The sequence below is a fragment of the Dicentrarchus labrax genome, unplaced genomic scaffold (assembly GCF_905237075.1).
Source record: "Dicentrarchus labrax unplaced genomic scaffold, dlabrax2021, whole genome shotgun sequence".
Classification (NCBI taxonomy): domain Eukaryota; kingdom Metazoa; phylum Chordata; class Actinopteri; family Moronidae; genus Dicentrarchus; species Dicentrarchus labrax.
In genome coordinates this window covers 919194-940352 of record NW_026136717.1, presented here as the reverse complement: position 1 = coordinate 940352, position 21159 = coordinate 919194, and the positions used below count along the sequence as shown (strand labels likewise).

The 21159-nt window shown below is 38.6% G+C and overlaps 1 protein-coding gene and 1 long non-coding RNA gene across 3 annotated transcripts; both read right to left on the bottom strand.

Annotated features, from left to right (window-relative positions):
• Positions 1 to 571: 571 nt before the first annotated feature.
• ap1s1 (adaptor related protein complex 1 subunit sigma 1) lies at positions 572 to 19282 on the bottom strand. 2 transcript variants are annotated; one of them, XM_051375262.1, is made up of 5 exons: positions 19122 to 19282; positions 11881 to 12059; positions 8162 to 8270; positions 7915 to 8052; positions 572 to 6449 (listed from the first exon to the last, which is right to left on the bottom strand). In XM_051375262.1, exons 1-5 carry the CDS (start codon positions 19122 to 19124, stop codon positions 6402 to 6404), a joined length of 477 nt encoding a protein of 158 aa, XP_051231222.1. In that variant the 5' UTR covers positions 19125 to 19282; the 3' UTR covers positions 572 to 6401. The 2 variants fall into 2 exon arrangements, with proteins under 2 accessions (XP_051231222.1, XP_051231221.1); XM_051375261.1 differs by lacking the exon at positions 19122 to 19282 and adding an exon at positions 17610 to 17636.
• On the bottom strand, positions 13370 to 17603 carry LOC127349488 (uncharacterized). Its single transcript, XR_007880302.1, has 2 exons — positions 15104 to 17603; positions 13370 to 13638 (listed from the first exon to the last, which is right to left on the bottom strand). It is a non-coding gene; the product is annotated as an uncharacterized LOC127349488 (long non-coding RNA).
• Positions 19283 to 21159: the final 1877 nt, after the last annotated feature.

The window sequence follows — 21159 nt, the reverse complement described above, 5'->3', positions numbered from 1 at the left end:
ATTACAACACTTCAGGAGTCTCACAACATCACTCTTGTCTCCAGTGACAATTCATTATTATGGCCATTCAAGTTTTTCTTAAGATCACATCACGTCTCCCTGTGAAGCTTTGGTGACCCCTAGTAGGGGTCCGAACCGCCAACTGGCTTAGACTCATTCTATCAATGCTTCACACTTTAGAAAATGTATTCATATGGCGGTTTATCCTAACACTCTTATCTGCCACTGTTATGGTTAAAGTTTGGTTAATTTAGGCACAAATACTTGGATAAACTTGAAAAATCAGTGTTAAACCAGTATTGAGTGTTGGTGGGAAAGTGGAAATGAACAGTACTTTCCAAGGAAGTTGTCCCACAAGTCAACATAAATGTGTTTGCAGCACCCATTAATTTCTGTACAAAAACATTTACCAAGCATTATTTAGAGTTCTGGAATATCCGTTTTTCCAAGCGCTGTATTTGTCTGTGAAATTCCTTCTGATTTGTTGCACATACTGCAGTTTTACTTGTAGGAAGAGTAGTCCCACTTTTAGACAAGCACAGATACAAAACATCAGGGACACACCATTCAATTCCGCTTAAAATGCTTTATTACTTTATAAAATTACATTCACACATTGAGGCCCTTTAGCCTTTGCTGTAAAACATTACACAGATTAATGGAGCTTCTGCTTTCAGACACTAGAGCCCCTTTGCAGCTCTTTCAACCATGCATGGTCTCATCCTCTCTTCTCTTTGAAGGAACCAAATGACTTACAACAAAATATTTAAAATCAAAAACTTAATTCTCTTTTCACATGGATTAATTTATGGACAAGCCATTCACCTAATTGATAAGACATTGCATATGATGAGTTGATTGAAGTTCAAACTAGGTATTAAATAAAATCTCCCCGAGTGGAGAAGAAAAATATCATTCAACACACTATTAAAATAATATCCCTTTGAAGGAGAAAAGTGGCAGCAGAGGGTTAAAACCTTCAGAAGCAAAATAGCTTTGGCTGCAAGAGTCCACTAAATATCTTCAAGTGGGTGCATGCTCGCATGTACAGAGGATTGTGAAGAAGATCAAGGCCTCAGTATGCTTCAAACAAGTTGCTTGTGGGAACCTCTGGATCCCTTTTTCTGAAAGCAAAATCAGTGGTCTCTATCCAATTATTGTAACTGAAAGAAGGCAGGGTTTGTACCTTTTGCATTTTATGTGTGCAGAACACCACAAATGCCTTCAAAGAGTTATTGAATCATGACTTCAAATAGCAGTATGCAATAGAAGCTAACTTCTTGGATTGGGGGATGCAGCAAGGAGGTCAACTTAAAAAAAAAAAAAAAAAAAAAACATCACAACCTGTGGAACCAGGCCAGAAGTCAATCAGTCAGAGGTCAAGACTGCTGGGCAGACAAGATGCTCTGATGACGCTCCACTTCTTAAGCACTCTTGGTGGGATCTGAAGACTTGCGGATGGCAGCCAAACCACAATGCAGACACCACATCATAAAGCCATGTCCAGTGGAATTTTGCAATGACAACAAGCTTTTCACCCTGCCTTCCAGCTAAAAAAAACGGTTTGCTTTTAGAAATGGTTGGACAACACTTAGTAAGAACTAGTTTGTTGAAAGCATACTAGGCTTTTGGGGCCACAGGAACAAAATATATTCAACCTCTGAGATTCGAATCAAAATATTTTAAATTTTGCTAGAAGTCTGAAGGATAAGACATAAAATATATCGAATGTAATCTCAGAACTCAAATAATTTGTCCCCAACGCTGTTCCACATACAGCGCATGCATGAGCAGCAATCTGATGCCATTTTTTTGCAGCAGCTTTCAGCAGATCATACCTCAACATATTCTCAGCTTCTCTTTCCCCATTCTTTTTCATTTGCTCCAATACATGCTGATACAGTACAATCTATCTCTAACAATGTAGAAAACAATCAGATCACACAGTGAGCCCTTACTCTTAGAACACGAACTAACATTCAGAGTTCAGCAAGGTAAAACAAAGGATTAGTCATTGCTGTGTACAGACAACAGACCTGCAGTGCCATTTGGCCCTTCTTTAGACAGCTTCAGACTGAATGTCCTGCAGCCTGTTCCTGACAATGACCTCTACCTTTTCTTGGGGTTAGGTGATCATGGTCGTGATCAGCAGGTTACATTCCATTCATTTCTGACAGAACTGAGGAAGAACTTGGCTGATGGGTACATTGTCTCTAATGGTTTGTCAGGAGCAAAGGCGATGTGGCCAGAGCCAAACATTTTACAGATTTTAAAGCAAAAAATAGTCAAGCAGACAGAAGACTGATCAGATGCTAGTCTGTTAGTTTCTCTGCAAAATATTCTGTTGTGATTTGTTCAGGGTCTAAAGCTGACCTTACGTCAGATCCGGAAATATTGCAAGCACTGGTCATGGGCAGAATTGCACCTTGCAGATGTGTAACCATCTCTGTCTGACCACCACCCTTACCCCAATTGTCTCATCTTGGATGCCAAGCTACAGTGCCTGGGTGACAGAATGCCTGGACCCTTCTTGCTCCACTGTTGTCTTTCTTTCTCTTCACAACCTAGACTCTACTCTCTTCATCCGTCTTTGCTTGGATGCCTAACTCCGACCAGGCTCACCTTTTTTCTCTTTTACTTATCAATCCAGGTATTTTGTTTTAGTGCGTGCCCTTTTCCAGGGTCATTTTGAAAGAACCCATAAAACTAGCTGCTCAAATAGTGTAAAAGTTTTAAGCATAATCTCATGTCAGCAAGGCCCAGAATTGAAGAAAAACAGTCTAGCTAAAACTACACCTCTTCTGTAGACAATAGTGTCCAACTTTGAATCTTTACCTTGCCCACATCCACTACCATCCATCAATGTCCAACAACCACACCCATGTATTTCATAGATTAGAAAGGTTGTGTAAGAAAGGAATGTGATGAGAGAAGAAAAAAAAAGAAAATTATTTTCCTATTAGAAATTAGTGTTTGTCCAGAACTCCTCAGAGGACATTATACAAATGATATCCCATTATAATGAAAAACATACATAAAATATGAGGCAATACAAACATGCTTTTCCATGGTTTGAAAAATGTAACAAAACCCCCATCTGCGACTGAATCAAGATCAAGATCTGGAAGTAATATTGTGAGATTGCTTAAAAGAAACAACTTTCCAAAAATATCTGTTCAACTATGTGAAATGAGCAATTCATACATTCTACCTAAGATACCATATCACCCGGTCCTATTTTAGATGGAAGAATTTTATGAAAGCCCTGATACCCCACACTGTCAATAGTGATGTCAAGTCAAAGATTTTGTAGATATAGCCTAGTTTGAATCAACAGTCTATGGGCAGTTCATAGAAAATCCTACAGCATGATCACATCTTAACAAATAATCGGCTATTATTTTATGAAAACTATAATTACAGACATACTAATTTAAAGACAGTGGAAATTAATTAAGAGCTTTTACACACCCTGAATTATAGTATACTCATCCCAGCCCACAGCTTTTTATGACGTAAACATGTCATGCAAGAACACAGCAGTATACACAATAATGTTACACTATACCAGAGGTGTTTACATATTTACTTTGTATTATCGGCTCAGTCTAGTACATGTGTGAGTAAAGTTGGGTTGTGATTGTTTCTTGAATCTCCCAGGTAACCTTTATTCATACCAAAACAATAGTTTGAGTTTGTCAACTTATTAGCTCTGGATCAGGAATTCCAGTAAGAAGTACAAAAATAAAATAGGTTTGCAAAATAGGTAGGCTTGAAAGTCCAGTTTAATGAACCAGTGTGTAGGATTTAGTGGCATCTAGAGGTGAAGTTGCACAATGCAGCCCCCTCGAATCACCCTCCAAACATATAGGATGTATCTAGAGTCAGTGAGTGGTAGAAACATGGCGATTCAACATGGTGGCCTCCTTAGAACAGGGCCCACTCAAATAGATAAAAACATCTAATTCTAAGGTAACAAAAACATTTTCAGGTGATTATACACTAATGAAAACATACCTATGAATATTATTTTCCATTTTGGCCAAAAGATGTTACACACTGGACCTTTAATTAAAAAACCCTAACCCAATGTGTGAGTATAAAGATACAATGTTTGTGCATTTTTAGGACCACACATACGTTTCCCAGAAACTTGCCCATTCAATAACACTAAATTATTTGTCTTATTACAAGCTGATCGGGAAGGCAAGTTGAGACAGAAAACAACTTTCCACTTCATTAAAGCTGCAGGAGGTAACTTTTAGTCATATTTGCAGAAACTTTTCCTATATCCTCATAGTAGTACATGGGACAGATGATCAGGTTCCTTTTGCGCCTCCTAGTGTTCCTAATGGTATTTGCAAGAATCCACTTGGCCTGAACCAAAACAACCAATCAGAGCCAAGAAAGCTAGTTGATCAAATATTGATGCTGGGAATGAGATCTTCAAAGCTACAAGCCCAAAGCCCCTTTCTAACTTTCTTGGCTCTGATTGGTTGTTTTCGGTCAGGCCCGATGGATTCCTGGAAATACCATTGGGAACACTAGGAGGAGCAAGAGGAACCAGGAACAGATTATCTGTCTTGTGTACTACTGTCAGGATATAGTAAGGAAACCATGTTAATATTGTATGTTGATCTTAGTCTTTTATTTTAAACTAGGTAACAAACGAAACCCTGACCAAACCTGAGGTATGGACCCACCATGACCCTGGTAAACTGCTGCGCCCTAAAGAATACATTCAAAACTAGTTGCAGTTAGTTACTGTTTAAGAAATGAAATGACACTGTAACCAAAGTGACCATTTATATTATATATCTTTACCTTTACTGACTTCCAATACTCTAGCAGCCTAAGGTTGCATTTTACATCAAATTAGATCACTGCCATCAGTAACAACCACACATCAAAAAATAATAGATAAAACATGTATGGGTCCGTAAGATATACTTGTCTAAAATTCAGTTTATTCTAAATGCCTTGAAATTCCAAGGCAGTTTCAACATGTAGTACCTGTTTGTAGTCCCAGCAGAAGAATTTCAAGTTCCAACTCCAGTTCTTAAATCATCAAATGTAATTCAAATAAGTGGAATAATAGACTGACAGAGTCATTATGTAGATGTAGTTTAAGTGGAACATCTAGAGAGTGGAGGCCTAAAAACAAAGCAAAATCGTGTTTTCTTATACCGTAGTTATGACCCTACCCACTACCCACTACAAATGTTTCACACTATGTAACTATTGGCTCTGGGCTGGGACATGTAATGCTTTATGGCAGTAGCCACACACCAACTATGTCAGTGATTTTGGTGAAAGTGGACCATATTTTAGGTAGAAAATGTTGTGAACTGCTGTGAAAAATAGCTGCTTTTAGTTAGTTAGTAGTAATACAGTTTTTGCTGCCATGACTAGAAATGTGTGAGAATGGCCCTCATGTGTGTCCTGATATTGATAATAACACACTTCAGTGGAGGAAGGCGTGTTCATTTTTCCTTGTTATAATCACATACATAACCAACAGGAATAATGGCTAATGCTACGAAAAAACAGAACACAGAATTTGACTTTAAAGGTCTGGTGGTATTCTATATTTTTCTGATTGTCATCAAATCTCATGTCCAGCTGTTTTAGGAAATAACTGAGGCTTTTTAAAAAAATTAAACTATATAATTGTGAGCTATTTCAAAATATTTATGAGGGAAGGAAGACAGGGAAATCACAAACTTTGAGAGATGGACTAACACATGATTAGTTTTTGTCTTTTCACGAGAATTGTTGAAAATACAAAAAACAATACAGAAAAATATCAGGGATTTTTTTTTAAATATACCCAAATATCTGACCAAGTCTCTGTCCACATTCAGTACCTGACAAACCTTCACAACCAACTCTAGCGTCAAACTGCCAGGCTGACTCACTTTGACTCTAACGCCAGTATCCACTCTGATAAGCAAAGCAAAGACAACAAAGATAAGCAAAGACTCCCCCCTTTAAAAATCTCAACACACAACCCCCCTGCAGACACACGCAAGTTTAAAAGGTATCCCATTTCCTATACCCTATGCTCAGAGAACACACACACACACACACACACACACACACACACACACACACACACACACACACACACACACACACACACACACACACACACACACACACACACACACACACACACACACACACACACACACACACACAAAGCTAAAGGGCCAATGCAAGGATCTTCCATTTTTAACTGAATGTCTTTCCCCCAGTTAAACACTGTACATCCCCAGAGCCACAGACACACAGAACCAACGCTGTCAGTCTGAGCACAGTCAGTCCCAGATTCTGTCCCGCCCCCCTCACGTCCAGCCCTCTGCCTTGGTATCTATAGTCTCTCATAGCACTACTGTGTACTACGCCAAGCCCATCTCTTCCAACACACTCCTGGGTGACTCGTCCTCCTATAATAGGAAACACAGAGATGGTTAGAATAAAGAAGTCAGTGACACCTAAAAGAAAAAAACAATGAAAAAAACCCAATATACACATCAAAATGTAATGGAGCAGCCAGCTCTCAGAGGTACACTCAGAGTAACTACAGTCAGATGTTTGAGGTGCAATTTTCACACATGAGAAAAGAACACGTTGTTCTTTGTATTTACTGTACTGTGACTCTGATTGCCAAGTTGACAAATGTTTGATGGTTACTTATTTCGGATTTAGTACGTTATCGTAACTAGGGCTGTACAATTAATCTGCATTTTATAAAAACCGCAATATGACGATATCTAAATTGCAGAAGCTGCAGTTCTTTGATAAAGGTAAAAAACAGGATTATAATGAAGTGCTGTAGAGCTGTAAAGACGCCCTCCTCAGCAAATCTTGTTCTCAAGATGTAAGAAAACATGTTTATTTGGTTTTTTAAAGTTTTTGGGTTTTTTTACAGTAAAAATTATCATTCCAATTAATCATGAATCACATTGTAATATCAAAACAATAACAATTTAAGTTTTTATCATAGAAAGTGAGTTCCACTTTGCATCTGGTAAACCTGTTTGAAGTGTCATACTTTTTATCCTACCAACAGTTGAGTTTCAAACAAAATATGCATATGTTTATAAAGGCGATCTGAGTGAGGGGCTAAAATACAAAAAATTCCAGGATATTTGGTAAATTTAATAATTTTCCAGCCGTTTACATGACCACAAAACTAGTCTCTAAACTTCCTGATTTTCCAGGAAGTGTGGGAACCCTGACTATCTGTCACTAAAATTACAAGAAATGTCTGCTACACGTAATGATGATACTTGGGAATAAAGCTGTGTCAGTAACATAAAAATCAGTTACACAAACTTTAATTCTTAGGCATAAGAATATAATAATACAAAGGCACAGTTTTTGAGGCCCAGGTGCAATGGTGCTAAATTTATGCAGGTTCCTGAAATCCTAAAATGGTTCCTGGGCCCCAGGAAAGGTTCTACTTGGTATTTGTTTTAAACTTTAGTTCACATCTGCAGTAAATATTAGCTGGCAGGGCAGTGCATTTTACTGGACGACTCCAGTAACATCAGTAGACTTTCAGTGAAACATTTCTCAAAGAAATGAATGGTGAGCTAATTACACTGTAAGTGCAGGCACAGTGTACTTTTGGATAGCCTAATGCTGGTTGCATTTGTGTTAGTTTGAACAATTAATAATGGTTAAAGTTTTTGAGAAGAGACAGACCTCACTGGCACTGTCAGTTTGATAATCACCAGCAGGACAAAGGTCTGCAAAAGCAGGTGTCTCCCAAAGGCCCATGGCAGAACTTTCTACTTGATTTCACGGAAATATGATCCATTTTAGTTAGGACCTGCTAACTGATAGATAAACAGGATGGAAAACCCAACCCTCCTTGGTGGAGGTAGTGGGTGAAGCCCAGGTTACCTCCTGCAGCAGGTCTGCTTGTTCAATGGCTTTGAGAACGCTCTTCTTAGACGTGTCCTGAATCTCTCCTCCCATCAGGAACTCATCTAGAATGAAGTAGGCCTTCTCAAAGTTAAAGATGATGTCCAGCTCACACACCTGCACAAACAAACAAGTCAGTGCTTTCTACAGCAGTGGAAGTTTTTACATGCTCACTTCACTCTGAAACCTTAAGTTTAGTGGTGTGAAATCAACAACAGAGACTTACACTGCCAAAGTACTTATCCAGCAGCTCTACGAAGCGGTGGATGACTTCCAGTGTGATCAGCTCATTGTCCTGCTCTTCAATTGCACAACAGAAATATAGGCTGGCATACCTGCATGAATACACACACAATCGCATACACAATTAACAGAAAATATGGTATAAATACCTGAAATATTAAATTATTCTCTGAGGTGTTGAAAACAAAGTGAAAACATTTATATATGAAGTAAATACCACTGTCCACAAAGTTAAAGTGTTCAATTGCAGTTCCTTCAACTGCCACTACATGCTGGCTCCAAGGAAAAGGAACCCAGCTAATGGACCTTACTGTTGGACGCTGCTGAGTGACATTTACCTGTACTTCTGTTGGACTGTTTAGACCAAGAGCTTTTACCTCCCCAACTAACAATTACTAAATTACCCAGATTGCATCACAAAACAGTCTTTTTCTGTTTCTGTTGACACACCAAACCTACAGCTTTATCTGCGGACTCATTTTCCCACTTTGACGTTAACATAAATAGTACTCTGAAATACTGAAATAGCTTAATTCTGTAAACTATCAGTTGACATTTTGTCTACTTGAACTTCACCATTATATAAAGTAACTATGTTACTCCCCCTGCACTGGCTACTGGTGGCTGCTCAAATCCAATTCAAGATGCTGGAGTTTGCATACCGTGTTGCAAATGATTCAGACCCATCCTATATCAGGACACGGTCAAAGCCTACACCCCAGCTTGTCCACTACACACAGGCTTGCTACTCCCTCTGGAGGGGTGCCCAGCTAATGCTCAGCAAAATCACAACTGCTTGCTTTACCTGGCTCCGCATTGACATCAGGACAGGAGAAACTCTACATGTCTGTGTGCAGACTCAAAACTCACTCTGTTAAAACTGGTAATGGACATTTTTAAGAACTTACATGACTATTTGACCTGGTCATTATAAAACTATACATAACCAGTTCAAGAGGCCATTATATGCATGAACCTTTGTTTCATTCAATTTATAACTACACTTTATGTTCAACTAAACAGCGGGATGTTGAGACTTCACTGAAATACCAAGGACATGATAAGACCCATCATTGTGTCTTTGTGTTCTTTTCTAACATCTTTGTTTTGATGATAACTTAAATCTCCTAAATATTGGTGCAGGAAAACCAATTGTCGCTCATTCCTTCAATTGTTCATGTAAGGTCCAGTCTCCAATTGACACAAGCTACCTTGGGCTCTCACCCAAGTGGCTTCATCAAATGTCTCGTTTTGTCAAATCAACCATCCAAACATAGTACGTTTACTAACTCACCAAGAAATGCAGCTTATTCTCACATCTGAAAGAGGTTTGTTGAAGTGAAAAATAACTTAAAGATGATTAATAAATTATAAAAATAGCGGCCGATTCATTCTGTGTTGATTGATTAATGGACTAATGTTCCAGCTGTTTACACTTAAACTTAGTCCACATTTCATTAAAAAAAAAAAAACAAGCTTTAACAATAGTTTTCTGACTGCAGAGCTGTTGCAGTGTTCCCTCAGTCCATTTCCACTGCAGGAAATCCCTTTGCACTGAACTCATCACCCATCCACCTGCCCACACACAGGCATTTGCTGATAGGTTCTCCTTTGTTTTGTTTGTCCACATCTGCATTCTGCTCACAGTAATGAGCTCTGACACACACTGCTCTGTGTATGTGTGTGTGTCAATGAGAGTGGAATGCTGGGTCTGACCCTTTCCACCCACCTAAAATATAATGCTGCTCAGCCCACATACAAACAGACATGAACTTTTATCGCTCTGTGGGAGGTGTACAAAAGTAAACAGTAGACACACTATAACCAGAGAATCTGCTGCTTTACTGAAGTCAAATTGAAGACTTTTTATTGCTATCTGGGAATCAGTTACATTTAAAATCAAAACCATATAAATAAATAAAAAAACAATTAGAACTCAAAATACAGATATACTTGACTTGGCTAAGGACTTCTTGCCTGACATTAAAGCTGCAATTAGGTCATTTTTATAAAAAATAACTTTTGTCATATTAGCTGAAGCATTCACTATATCCTGACAGTAGTACATGAGAGATAATCTGTGCAGAAATCAGGTTCTTCTGGCTCCTCCTAGTGCTCCTAATGGCATTTGCAAGAATCTACCGGGCCTGAACGAAAACAACCAATCACAGCCAAGATGGTTGATTGTTGAGTCTCATTAACAGGGTATTAAATACAGACATTCTGGGAATGAGACTCAAAAAACAACTATTTTCACCAACCCAAAGCCTCTTTATATCTTTCTTGGCTCTGACTGATCTAGAACAGGTCTTCGGTTTGTCCGTTCTGGGCAACTGTAGAAACATGGCAGCTCAATATGGCGGCCTCCAGTGAAAAGGACCCACTCCCTCTGTGGATTAAAAGAGCTCATTCTAAGTTATCAGAAATAACGATACTTATTTTCAGGTGATTATACACCAATAAAAACACACCTATGAATATTAAATTCCATTTCTGCCAATAGATCCTCCTTAATGTTACACACTGGACCTTTAAAATGTATATGCGCTCAACAAATTAAATGTATTATTATCATTATTATTATTATTATTATTAGATGATTCATGATGTTCACAAATAAACTGTACAATCTACAAGCAAATGTTCAGTTTGAACAAATGTAAAACAATTTAACCAGTTTACATATATTTCCAACTTTGAGTTCATAGATCTAATAACATTTCAGGGGTCCCATTCTTTTTATAAAATCATTTTCCAGGACCTTTCCAGGAGTTTTTCTTGACAATACAGGACAGCACTTGCCTACAAAATGTCATATGGCTGTACTTCAAATGTAGTAGAATCCATTTTATTTTACAGAAAATTTATCTTCTAGAAAGTTAAAGTGTTTATTGCACGTACAATTAACATCACTGTGGCATGTAGTTATCATCCACAACTAAAAATTTGATGCTGTATGCATGTAGATATGAGAATTTGCCCCCAGCTCTGGAAAGCATAGATTCGATGCTGAAAAGATCACTGCAAGTCGGTTCCACTTTGCATCTGGTAAACTTGCTTTGAAGTCTCATACATTGAACAAAATAAAACAAAAATATGCACCTAGGTTTACTTAGGCGGCCTGAGTGAGGGACTAAAATACAAAGATTTCCAGGAAAAACATACATTTTTGGCCAAATGCTGAAAACTCAAGTGAAAATTATATTAAATAGGTATCTAATTAAAGAATCACTGACACTTTAGGAAGACACTTCCAGCGACCCAGCATAAATGAGTTATAACAGTTAATGCAGTGTTTCCTCTAAGTTGATTTTGGAGCGGCGGCCCGCCGCTGTTAAATTTCTGCCGCCACGGTATTAGAAATGGGGCAGACGCACAATGTAGTCACGGTTGTCTTTTAAATGATCCTGCCGACATAATGCACCCCCATTGGCTGCCGCTCACATTGCAATTTAACAACAAGTAGAACTATTCAGAGGTTATTGGGGCTGTCCAGTTTAACTCTACATACTGTTGTGTTGATGGAGCTTATTGTCAAAACGTTCGCTTCTTCCAAGTCGACTATTATATAACAGCTCCACCAAAAACGTCACCGCGGTGTCAGTTCTCAGCTCAACGTCCTGATATCAAACATCTGGAAACATTAAAACGGTAAATAAACTTGTTCCTAGAGGAAACACTGTAATGATTTACTGTTTCTACCTTTTATAGACAATCTTGAGGTCCCTCCATTCTAGGAAGCTGCACATCTTTGGTTTGCGGGCAAGAACTATCTGCATCAGCTCTCTGACCATCTTCTTCTTGTCGCGCTCCGCTGTGGCTGTGTACCACTTCTGCAGCCGCAGCTTCCCCTGCCGGCTGAACAGCAGCATGAAGCGCATCTACACACAGACAGGGATGAAAACAATTCAAAACAAGGAAAAAGAACAGAGACAGGAAAGCATTCATGACAGAAGGATTTAAGAATATTGATGAATCTGCCAATAACTGAAAAATCAGTATTATTGGTTAATTAAAGTAATTTCAAACAATAATATGAATTTGTATATACAAATATACTACATCAATAATTATTTCTGATCACTTTGTCGCTAATAAAGAAGCTGCAGTACAAAAAATTTTTTATATATTACAGCTGCCGTAGGTCATTGTTGTCAACTTTCACTATATCCTGACAGTCGAACACGAGACAGATAATCTGTGAAAGATCAGGTTCCTCTGGCTTCTCTTAGTGCTCCTAATGGCATTTGTGAGAATTCATAGGGCCTCAACGGAAAAACTAATCAGAGCCAAGGAAGATAGTTGATTGTTGAGTCTCATTCCCATGGTGTTAAATACAGACGCTTTGGGATTGGAATGAGACTCATCAATCATCTATCTTCAAGCGTCTTCATATTTTTTCAGCTCTTGATTGTTTTTGTTCAGGCCCGGTGGATTCTTGCAAATGCCATTGGGAGCACACCAAGTGTAACAGGAATTGTATTTAGATACAACTTGTTACTATACTGATACTACTTGTTACTTCAATAAATTGGAACATTTTAAGCTTGTTGCGTATTTCATTAGCATTGTGTTGGGGCAATGGGGGCAGGTGGGGCTTGAAAATGCCATGGTCCTGCTAGATTGCTATTGCCAATACTGTTGTTGCTGTGCATCTCTGGTAGTGTTGGGTCTCTGTAAATAATGTTTTAAAGAGTTCAGTCTAGACCTACTCTATTTGAAAAGTGTCCTGAGATAACTTCTATTATGACTTGGCGCTATACAAATAAAATTTAATTGAATTGAATCAACTATGAGAACACTGTTTTATGCTCGTCTTTACAGGTACAGCAGTGACCTACAGTCTACAGAGCCCAGTGAAGTTAAACATATTATATATCACATAATATTAACAACATTAGTCAAGCAGTTGCTTCTAGTGAAGAAACAGCCAGTAAATGTACCAAAGTAATCAGAGTAATAGTACAATGATTTATCTGTCACCATAATAAAGTTTGAATGTGAGACAGTAATGTATTGCTTACAGTCATTTACTACAGGTTTAAATTTCACATTTTCATATTGATAGATGTTACACGAACCAGGTTTTCAACTCTTCTACATGCAGGAAATCTTCATAAAACCTCTGTGAAATAACATGTTATTGATCTAAAACCACACTTCTTACTGAATCTAAAAATGACCAAAACTCTTCTTAAAAATGAAACACTTTATTTATGTTTCATTCATATTCCAGTTACATATTACAGTAACAAAGCTAAACTTTTATGTAAACTGTGCAGATTGTGTCCTCCATCAAGGTATATAGTTTCTAGTATACTGAAGTGTGAGCTGGTAATGGAGCTCTGCAGTCAGTGTTCATCTTGAAGCGTCTTCCTTTGGATACCCAGACTGTCCTGATGCTGCAGCTGTCTCTGTCCTCTGATCGGGTCCAGGAACACCTGAGCTTCATCAGGTCACCTGTAAAACATGGCAGATACAGTGTTACTTGTAAGACAGCATATAATACTGTACAATATAATACAGTAATATTAACATACAAGTACAACAGCTCATTGTGGCTCAAAGTAGTCCTAAGTTATAAAATAAAACAATAAAGCAGTGTCTCTGGTGGGTTCCTTGTTGCAGCTAACTGTAGTGATGTGTTGTTGACAACAGTCTGAGGTTACCAACACAAATGTCTAGCTAATGGCAGCAGATACACACACACAGGACATTTACTGACCGTAGCTGATGTTGTGACATCCCGGGGCAATAACAGACATTTAACAGTGAGCCTCTGTGTTGTTTATTGTTTATTATACAATAGGAGATGATGAGTATGAGATGTTACACCGGACCTGCACTTACATTGACAGTAATACCAGTACTGCAGTAACGCTAAATATATGGATCAGAAAACTTTTATTAGTCGCGGTTTGACTCCACAAAACAGCCTAGAGAGCATCGAAGTTACACCAGTATCACACACAACTAATGAATCCCTGCAGTTTGACTATTTCTCTCTCACAGTAGCTCTATTGTTAACTCCGGTGCACGTAGATCAAGTTAATGTACACACCATAAAACACACACACACACACACACACACACACACACACACACACACACACACAGGAGCCGACTAGAAGTATGGCTCTGGAAAACATGAAGCTAGCCCCAGCTGGTTAGCACGTTAGCAAGTTACACAAACAGAAAAGAATCACCATAACTCACTCCCTGTATTTTGGTAGTTTCTAACGAGGGTTATCGATCACACTGCCCCTCGTATTACAACATAAAGTCCGACAGACTCAGTTACTATAGTAACACAGTGAAATCACAGAGCTGCTGTGTGCTAATCAAAGCTACAATGCTACCAAACAAATGACCTCCGCTGCTGAATTTATACATGGTACAAGTACGGTGTCTTCTGATCACTGCTGTACTAATCCACATGGTGAACAGATACTGAGCTACCCAGCAGATATGTAAGTCACCAGGTTAAAGACAATTAAACCTAACTGACGTTATCTTCCCTGTTCTAGTGCAGCTCAACGAGCTAACAGCTGATGAGCGGCTACAGTTTGTTAGCTCGGAGGTTTTCTGCTCTAACAGCGACACAAACATATTACTGACTGAGCACGTTTAACAAAGTACAGACGAACATAAAGCCAATTTCCCCCGGTCACAAAACCCACAACAGTTACAGAGTCCCTCCTGCACGAAGCTTGGTAATTCACGGCATAAACTTTGTGTGAATCTCTATAAAAATATCAGCAGAAGGGAAAAATATGGAGACATCTGCACCAGCTGGCCTTATAAGTTTCATGTTCATCTTGCACACATTTAACAAATATTTAACAAACAATAACTACGTTAGCGTCACTGTGCTAGCTTTACACAAACAACGAAAAACAAAGCATAAATTCTTAAAAATACTTACAGTTACTTCCTCTGCCGTCTCTCCACAGACAGTTGGTACAATCCCTCTTTCAGGAACAGTCTTTCAGCCAGTCCAGTGTTGTACTGACCGAGGTTGTGAAAACAGTCCGACACGAAGGTTCACACACACACAGTCAGGTTTTCCGACTCTAGCTGGACATTGCCATCAAAAATAAAAATAGATCCACTGTGCTCATACATATGTAGAGATTTGCGTTGGGCTGTGCAGCCAATGACTGAACAGTTTGCCTGCTGAAGCCTTTGCCCAGACATTAGGCTGGCAGGCTGCTGGCTGGGCTCGCTTGCTTGTTCTCTGCTAGCTTGCTCTTTTATAGTGACAATGGTGGAGCTCCACTAGTCAACAAGGAAGTAAACTGAGGTGGGTGGCAACATGCAGGTGAAAGGTTGGAATATGCTAATGAACCCCCAGAAAGGACGTCAAAAATAGTGAAAATCTGAAATTCAGTGCTTTATCTCCTGTATTTTGACTGTGGCAGCCCACAAAAACATGACTGAGTCATCTTTTTTCACACTTTGCCTGCTGATAGGCCCTCCAGATTCCCAAATGTACATAATCAAACGATTAAAAAGTTGGTTGTGCATAATAGGTCCCCTTTAATGTGGCTTCTTTTGAAAGATTTTTAATCTCTAGTCATTGTCATTTACGAATTGTAGGGTCAGTCAATGCTTAGTCCTGGTCCAATATTGTCATGGGAGACTCAACGAACCACTGGAACCTGCAAGACAAGGGTCACATGACCAGTGGGGGTAACTGAGCCAGCACTACCCTTACTGAGCTAATCGAATGCATGTTGACTACTGACTGACCACTGTTGACTGTATTTTATGAGATTTTATCTGAAAAAAACAAAACGTTTCAACTGACATATTTCAGTAGGAAATTATTATTGGAAGTTGGAAATTGGAAAAGACCCAAGGACCTGAGGAAAATGTTATGATAACATAACTGTAACACACTGAAAATCTTTTATGTGGTTTTGAAAATTAGATTTTGTGGAAGTTATGTTTGCATGATTATTCAACAAATTAATCAAGTCTGTTTCTCTCACAGGTTGATTAACAGCAGGTTGTCTTTGCTGTAGAAAGCTTAAATACGAGACACTACAGTCAAAAATATAGTTGTTTCATGAACTGGTAAATTTTGAGATATTGGACTACTTTACTTTCATAACATGTCTTCTTTCATTCTAGTAGAAAGACAACGCAATTTTACTACACTTTGTCTATCCAAAATCCCCTCTATGTCAGCAAAATGAAAAACATAACTAAGTTTGGCTTTATCCAATGTTCTGATTTCTGTTCTGGAAATGTATGCAAATTAGTGCATATTTAATTAGATGCATCATTTGCATATTTAAACACAGAATTCACGCTAGATTCTACATTGTTTACCTGCAGACCTGTAAAACTGACTTCTAAGGGGCAGTGGAAGACCTGTCTCATAAGCCCATTTATGGGACACACCACATGATATGGCCTCTAGGTTACCCTAAAACTCACATACATATAGTGGACTGTAAACAAAACTTTATTTAATTTTATATAATTAATTAACATATATTCTTAACACAAACATATAAATATATTATTATTATTATTATTATTATTATTATTATCATCATCATTATTTAATCTTATTCAATTATTTCTCTATTTTTTACATTTCTTTTTCCTTTTTTGGGTTACGCTGTATTGCTCTCTGGGATAGAGGGTACTGTGTATTGTGCTTTTTTGTTTAAACTCAATAAAGAGTATTTAAAAAATAAAAACACAGACCCCACAGAATTACAGGAAACGTTAAAAGGAACAGTATGTAGGATATAGTGGCATCTGTCAGCATCTGCTCTTTAGATATAAAAAAATTAAAAGGGAATTCTTATTTTCAGGTGATTATACACCAATTAAAACATATCTTTGATTATTGTATTCCATTTCTGACAATAGAACCTCCTAAATGTTACACACTGGACCTTAAAATCAAGTAATCAACAGGGGAAGTTTTATATCCATTAGTTAAACGTTTACCCTGTTTATTCACCTGTAGTATCTCCTCTTCATATTTTTTCAGGGACAGCTGTGTTATGCACATCTTCACAGTTTCCCTTCTTTTGCGGTCCAAGCAGACAAGCTAGTAACCTCCAGAAAACCAGCCTATGACACCTTTGACTGTCTTCGTTAATCACATGACTGTTGTCTTGCAGGATGTTGCAACACATCGAGTCTCCCATACATTGGCATCAAAAACATAACATAAACGCATGATTTTCTATTTTATAGCCCATTGTTGAGTATAGCTGAGTAAGATAAACCCAATACCTGCTCATTACAAATGATCTGATCTGACATAAAGTTTAGTGTGATATATTATTCACAGGAAAATGCTTGAGGCAACCATGAATATTGACATTTACCGCGGTGACAGCAGTGGGATAACTGCAGTTTAATAAAACTCACAACAATACACATATCTGCCAACTACTAGTTACCTTTACTTGCATCTGCCTGCTATCAGTCCTGTGCTCGCTTTGCTCTATGTGACAAAGAGACAGTGTGGGAGGTGTGGTTCCTGTTTGTTTTGCAGCAACAGGATACTTGGATGTAGTATATAAATATAAATATTGTCTGAGGGGCTGTTTTAAAACGTGTCTATTTGTTTAGAGCAAAAAACTTTAGTGTGGTATAACTGACTAACCAAAGCTACTGGTTTAACAGTCCGTTTTTTTACCGTTTTGACTTTGTACCACAGAACAGGCTATAAAGATACATTACAAAGCCAAAAGTATGCAGACAGCTATATGTGATAGCTGAATGTGTGATTCTGACAACATGGGCATTAAAGCTGCAGTAGGTAACCTAAAAATAATACAAAATAATGTTTGTTCGTATTTGCTGAAATGTTCACTATATACTGTCAGCAGAACATGAGACACTCAAATCGGGTTCCTCTGGCTCCTACTAGTGCTCCTAGTGGCATTTGCAAGAATCTACCGGGCGTGAACAACAACAACCAATCAGAGCCAAGAAAGATATTAAGATCCTTGGAGTTGGAGGCAGTAAGTCATCAGTAAATATGACAAAAAGTTATTTTTATAAAAGTTACTTCCAGCAGCTTTAATACTATATAGAGATGTTCTGAGACAGAAACTGATTCCTGAACTTTTTTTTATAGAACACACAGCTAAAAGTGCTGGGAAAGTCAACAGACTTTCAGAGAGAAAGAAACAGATGAGGTAGGGCGAGGCACGCCGATGTGTGTACAGAAAGAGAGACAGAGGTGTTCTTGTGTTTTTGGTGTGTGTGTGTGATGATCATTTTTGAATCTCAACATTTTTTACGGAAAAAAACAATGAAATATTTTGGGGTCTGTACCAAACAAACATATTTTCTTACATCTGATCTGTAGACCAGGGCGTCTCTTACAGTACTTCATTATAATGCTGTTTGTCACACATTTTACCTTTATCAAACAAATTGCAGCTTTTTTCAATAATGTACATCGGTTCCAAACATCAGCAATTACTTCACTCGATTACTAATAATCAGTATCGGTGAATCCCTCCTGTGCATTATAATCTTATAATCCTAACAATATATTACAAGCTGTAGGTTGGTAGGCAGTTAAAAAAGGCAGCTGAATAATAGCCATCCAACTGCCACCTCCTCTATTGATACTGAGTAACACCTGGGGCTGCACTCATTACCTGCGGGAGCTCGGCAATTTCTCAAATCTTAAATGATCACTGCCTGTCAGGCTGAGTTTTAACAAAACTTGATGCCACTGCGAACATTACACGGGCAATACGCTGACTGGATGGCCTTCAGTGACACACACAGGATTATTTTACACCTGCTGTCATTCGGCCTGTTAGCTTACAGGCAACCAGGTGAAGGAAGCGCAGGTGGACACTTCCTGAAACCATACACCTTGCTAGCATTAGCTTGGCACATAGCTCCTGTTTTTTTATTTATTTTTTTGCGAAAGAGAAGCGGTAACTTACCATTCTGGTCGGATTTTTTTAAGATACTGCGACGTTACAAACGAACTCTACGTCTACACTGTCCGGTCCAAGGTAAACGAACACACCCCAGCTAACGTTGAGAGCCCATGTCTGTCTGACACTGTACTATACACTGAACCCATTCCCTGCTACACTGAGCAGTTCCGCCTCTGGTGAGCATGCGCACAACACCTAATAATCTGCCCTGAGTTTTGCCTGTCAGGTAACGGCTGATTTTTGTCAGTTGGTTAATTCTGGAATGCCCGAGTTACGTATTTAATGAAAATCTATCAAATTAATTGAAAAATGATTTTTAGGCTTAATCTAGTCACTTGACTTTCGTTGTTTTCCTTACAACTTTTTAATAAAAGTTTCATATAGCCTACCTACAAAGTTACAGCAGCTTTAATACCACTTAATAAATAAGGTCTATTTTTATGTAACACTACATATGTAAAGTGAGCTTTTTCCATAACTAAGCAAGACTTTAAACTTAAACTGTGATAATAATAATAAAAATAATCAATTCATGTTGAAAACAGGTTTTATAGTACAAAGTCTTGTGACTTTGGCCCATACTGAGCAAAGCCTATCAGTAATGAGCAAGACTTTATAATGACTAACAAAGAGCCAATATGCCTCTTATATGCATGCTAATAATAGGAACTAGGATAGAAATGGAAATAGGAACAATCCCTGTACAATAACCCTGTGACTCTAACATTCATTGCACCTGTAAATTATTGCTAAAATTCTTTTTAAATTTCATCACTACAAACACATGTAAGCATGCTGTTCATATTGTATATCATCATCTCCATGGAATGGCGCCAGCGACAACGGCAGCCTGTCATGGCAGCTCCTTTTCATTGTTGTAGTTTTAGTGTGTTTTCAGTGTGTTTTTGCTATTTTGAACTCTTTTCTTACTTTCTTACTTTCTTACTACTTTGTTCATGTCGCCTAAATACTTTTTTGGCGTTTTTGAGCACTTTTGATTTTTTGTTTATGCTGGTCTCCATGGCGACGGGGAGTCGCATTGTTTACACCCGTGATCAGATGATCGCCCTGAGGCCCCCTAGCATCCTGACCGGAGAGAGACCCTCCATACTGGAGGAGCTGAGGAGACGGTGAGGCTGCAGAGCGGGGGTTAAACGGAGGATGAAGAAGAGGAGCTTTAAACTCTTCATCCCTGCAATCATCGAGCAGATACCGGACTCCAACGTCACCATTCCTGGCTTCCAGACGGTTCGAGCCGTCAGGGACACCACCGCGACCGGCATGAAGAAAGGAGGGGGACTATCCGTGCTCATAAACAACAGGTGGTGTAACGCCGGGCACGTCTGTGTGAAAGAGCGTCTGCAGCCCGGACATCAAGCTCGTCGCCATCGGACTTCGTCCGTGTTATCTGCCACGGGAACTTTCGAGTGTTGTCGCCATCACTGTCTATATTCCTCACAGTGGTCTTCATCATCATCATCATCATCACTGTTTACATTTATGATGTCTTATTTATTCTCCTGTACAGCACTTTGGTCAACTTTGGTTGTTTTTAAAGTGCTTAACAAATAAAGTTGGATTGGATTGGATTGGATATATATAGTGTCATATCCACCTACCTCATGTGTATAAAAATACCTACAAAAAGCATCCACTGCACTATTGTTTCATTGTCTTACTGTCTACAATGTTATTGTTGTTGTTTATGTTTATATAAATATCTGTACATAGTAGTTTATGTTTCTTTTGTTGAGCTTTCTTGTATGTGTACATATAAACATCAGTGGTAGCATAGATGGCTTCTCAAGAAAAATTATATGGCTGGAAGCATACAAAACCAACAATGACCCTCGTATTATTGCATGTCCACCATCATCCCTGTCCCCAAAAAACCAACTGTGTGCTTTCCCACCTCAAAGCCATAACGGACCCACTCCTGGACCCCCTGCAGTTCGCCTACAGAGCCAACAGGTCTGTAGACGATGCAGTAAACATGGCCCTGCACTTTACCCTCCAGCATCTGGACTTCCCAGGAACCTAT

Excerpts from the sequence above, each read along its gene's own strand:
- ap1s1 (XM_051375261.1), bottom strand. Across the intron at positions 8,271-11,880 it reads CTCAAGATTGTCTATAAAAG|GTATGCCAGCCTATATTTCT; the intron begins GTAGAAACAGTA and ends GTATTCATGCAG. Across the intron at positions 8,053-8,161 it reads TGGATAAGTACTTTGGCAGT|GTGTGTGAGCTGGACATCAT; the intron begins GTAAGTCTCTGT and ends TTGTTTGTGCAG.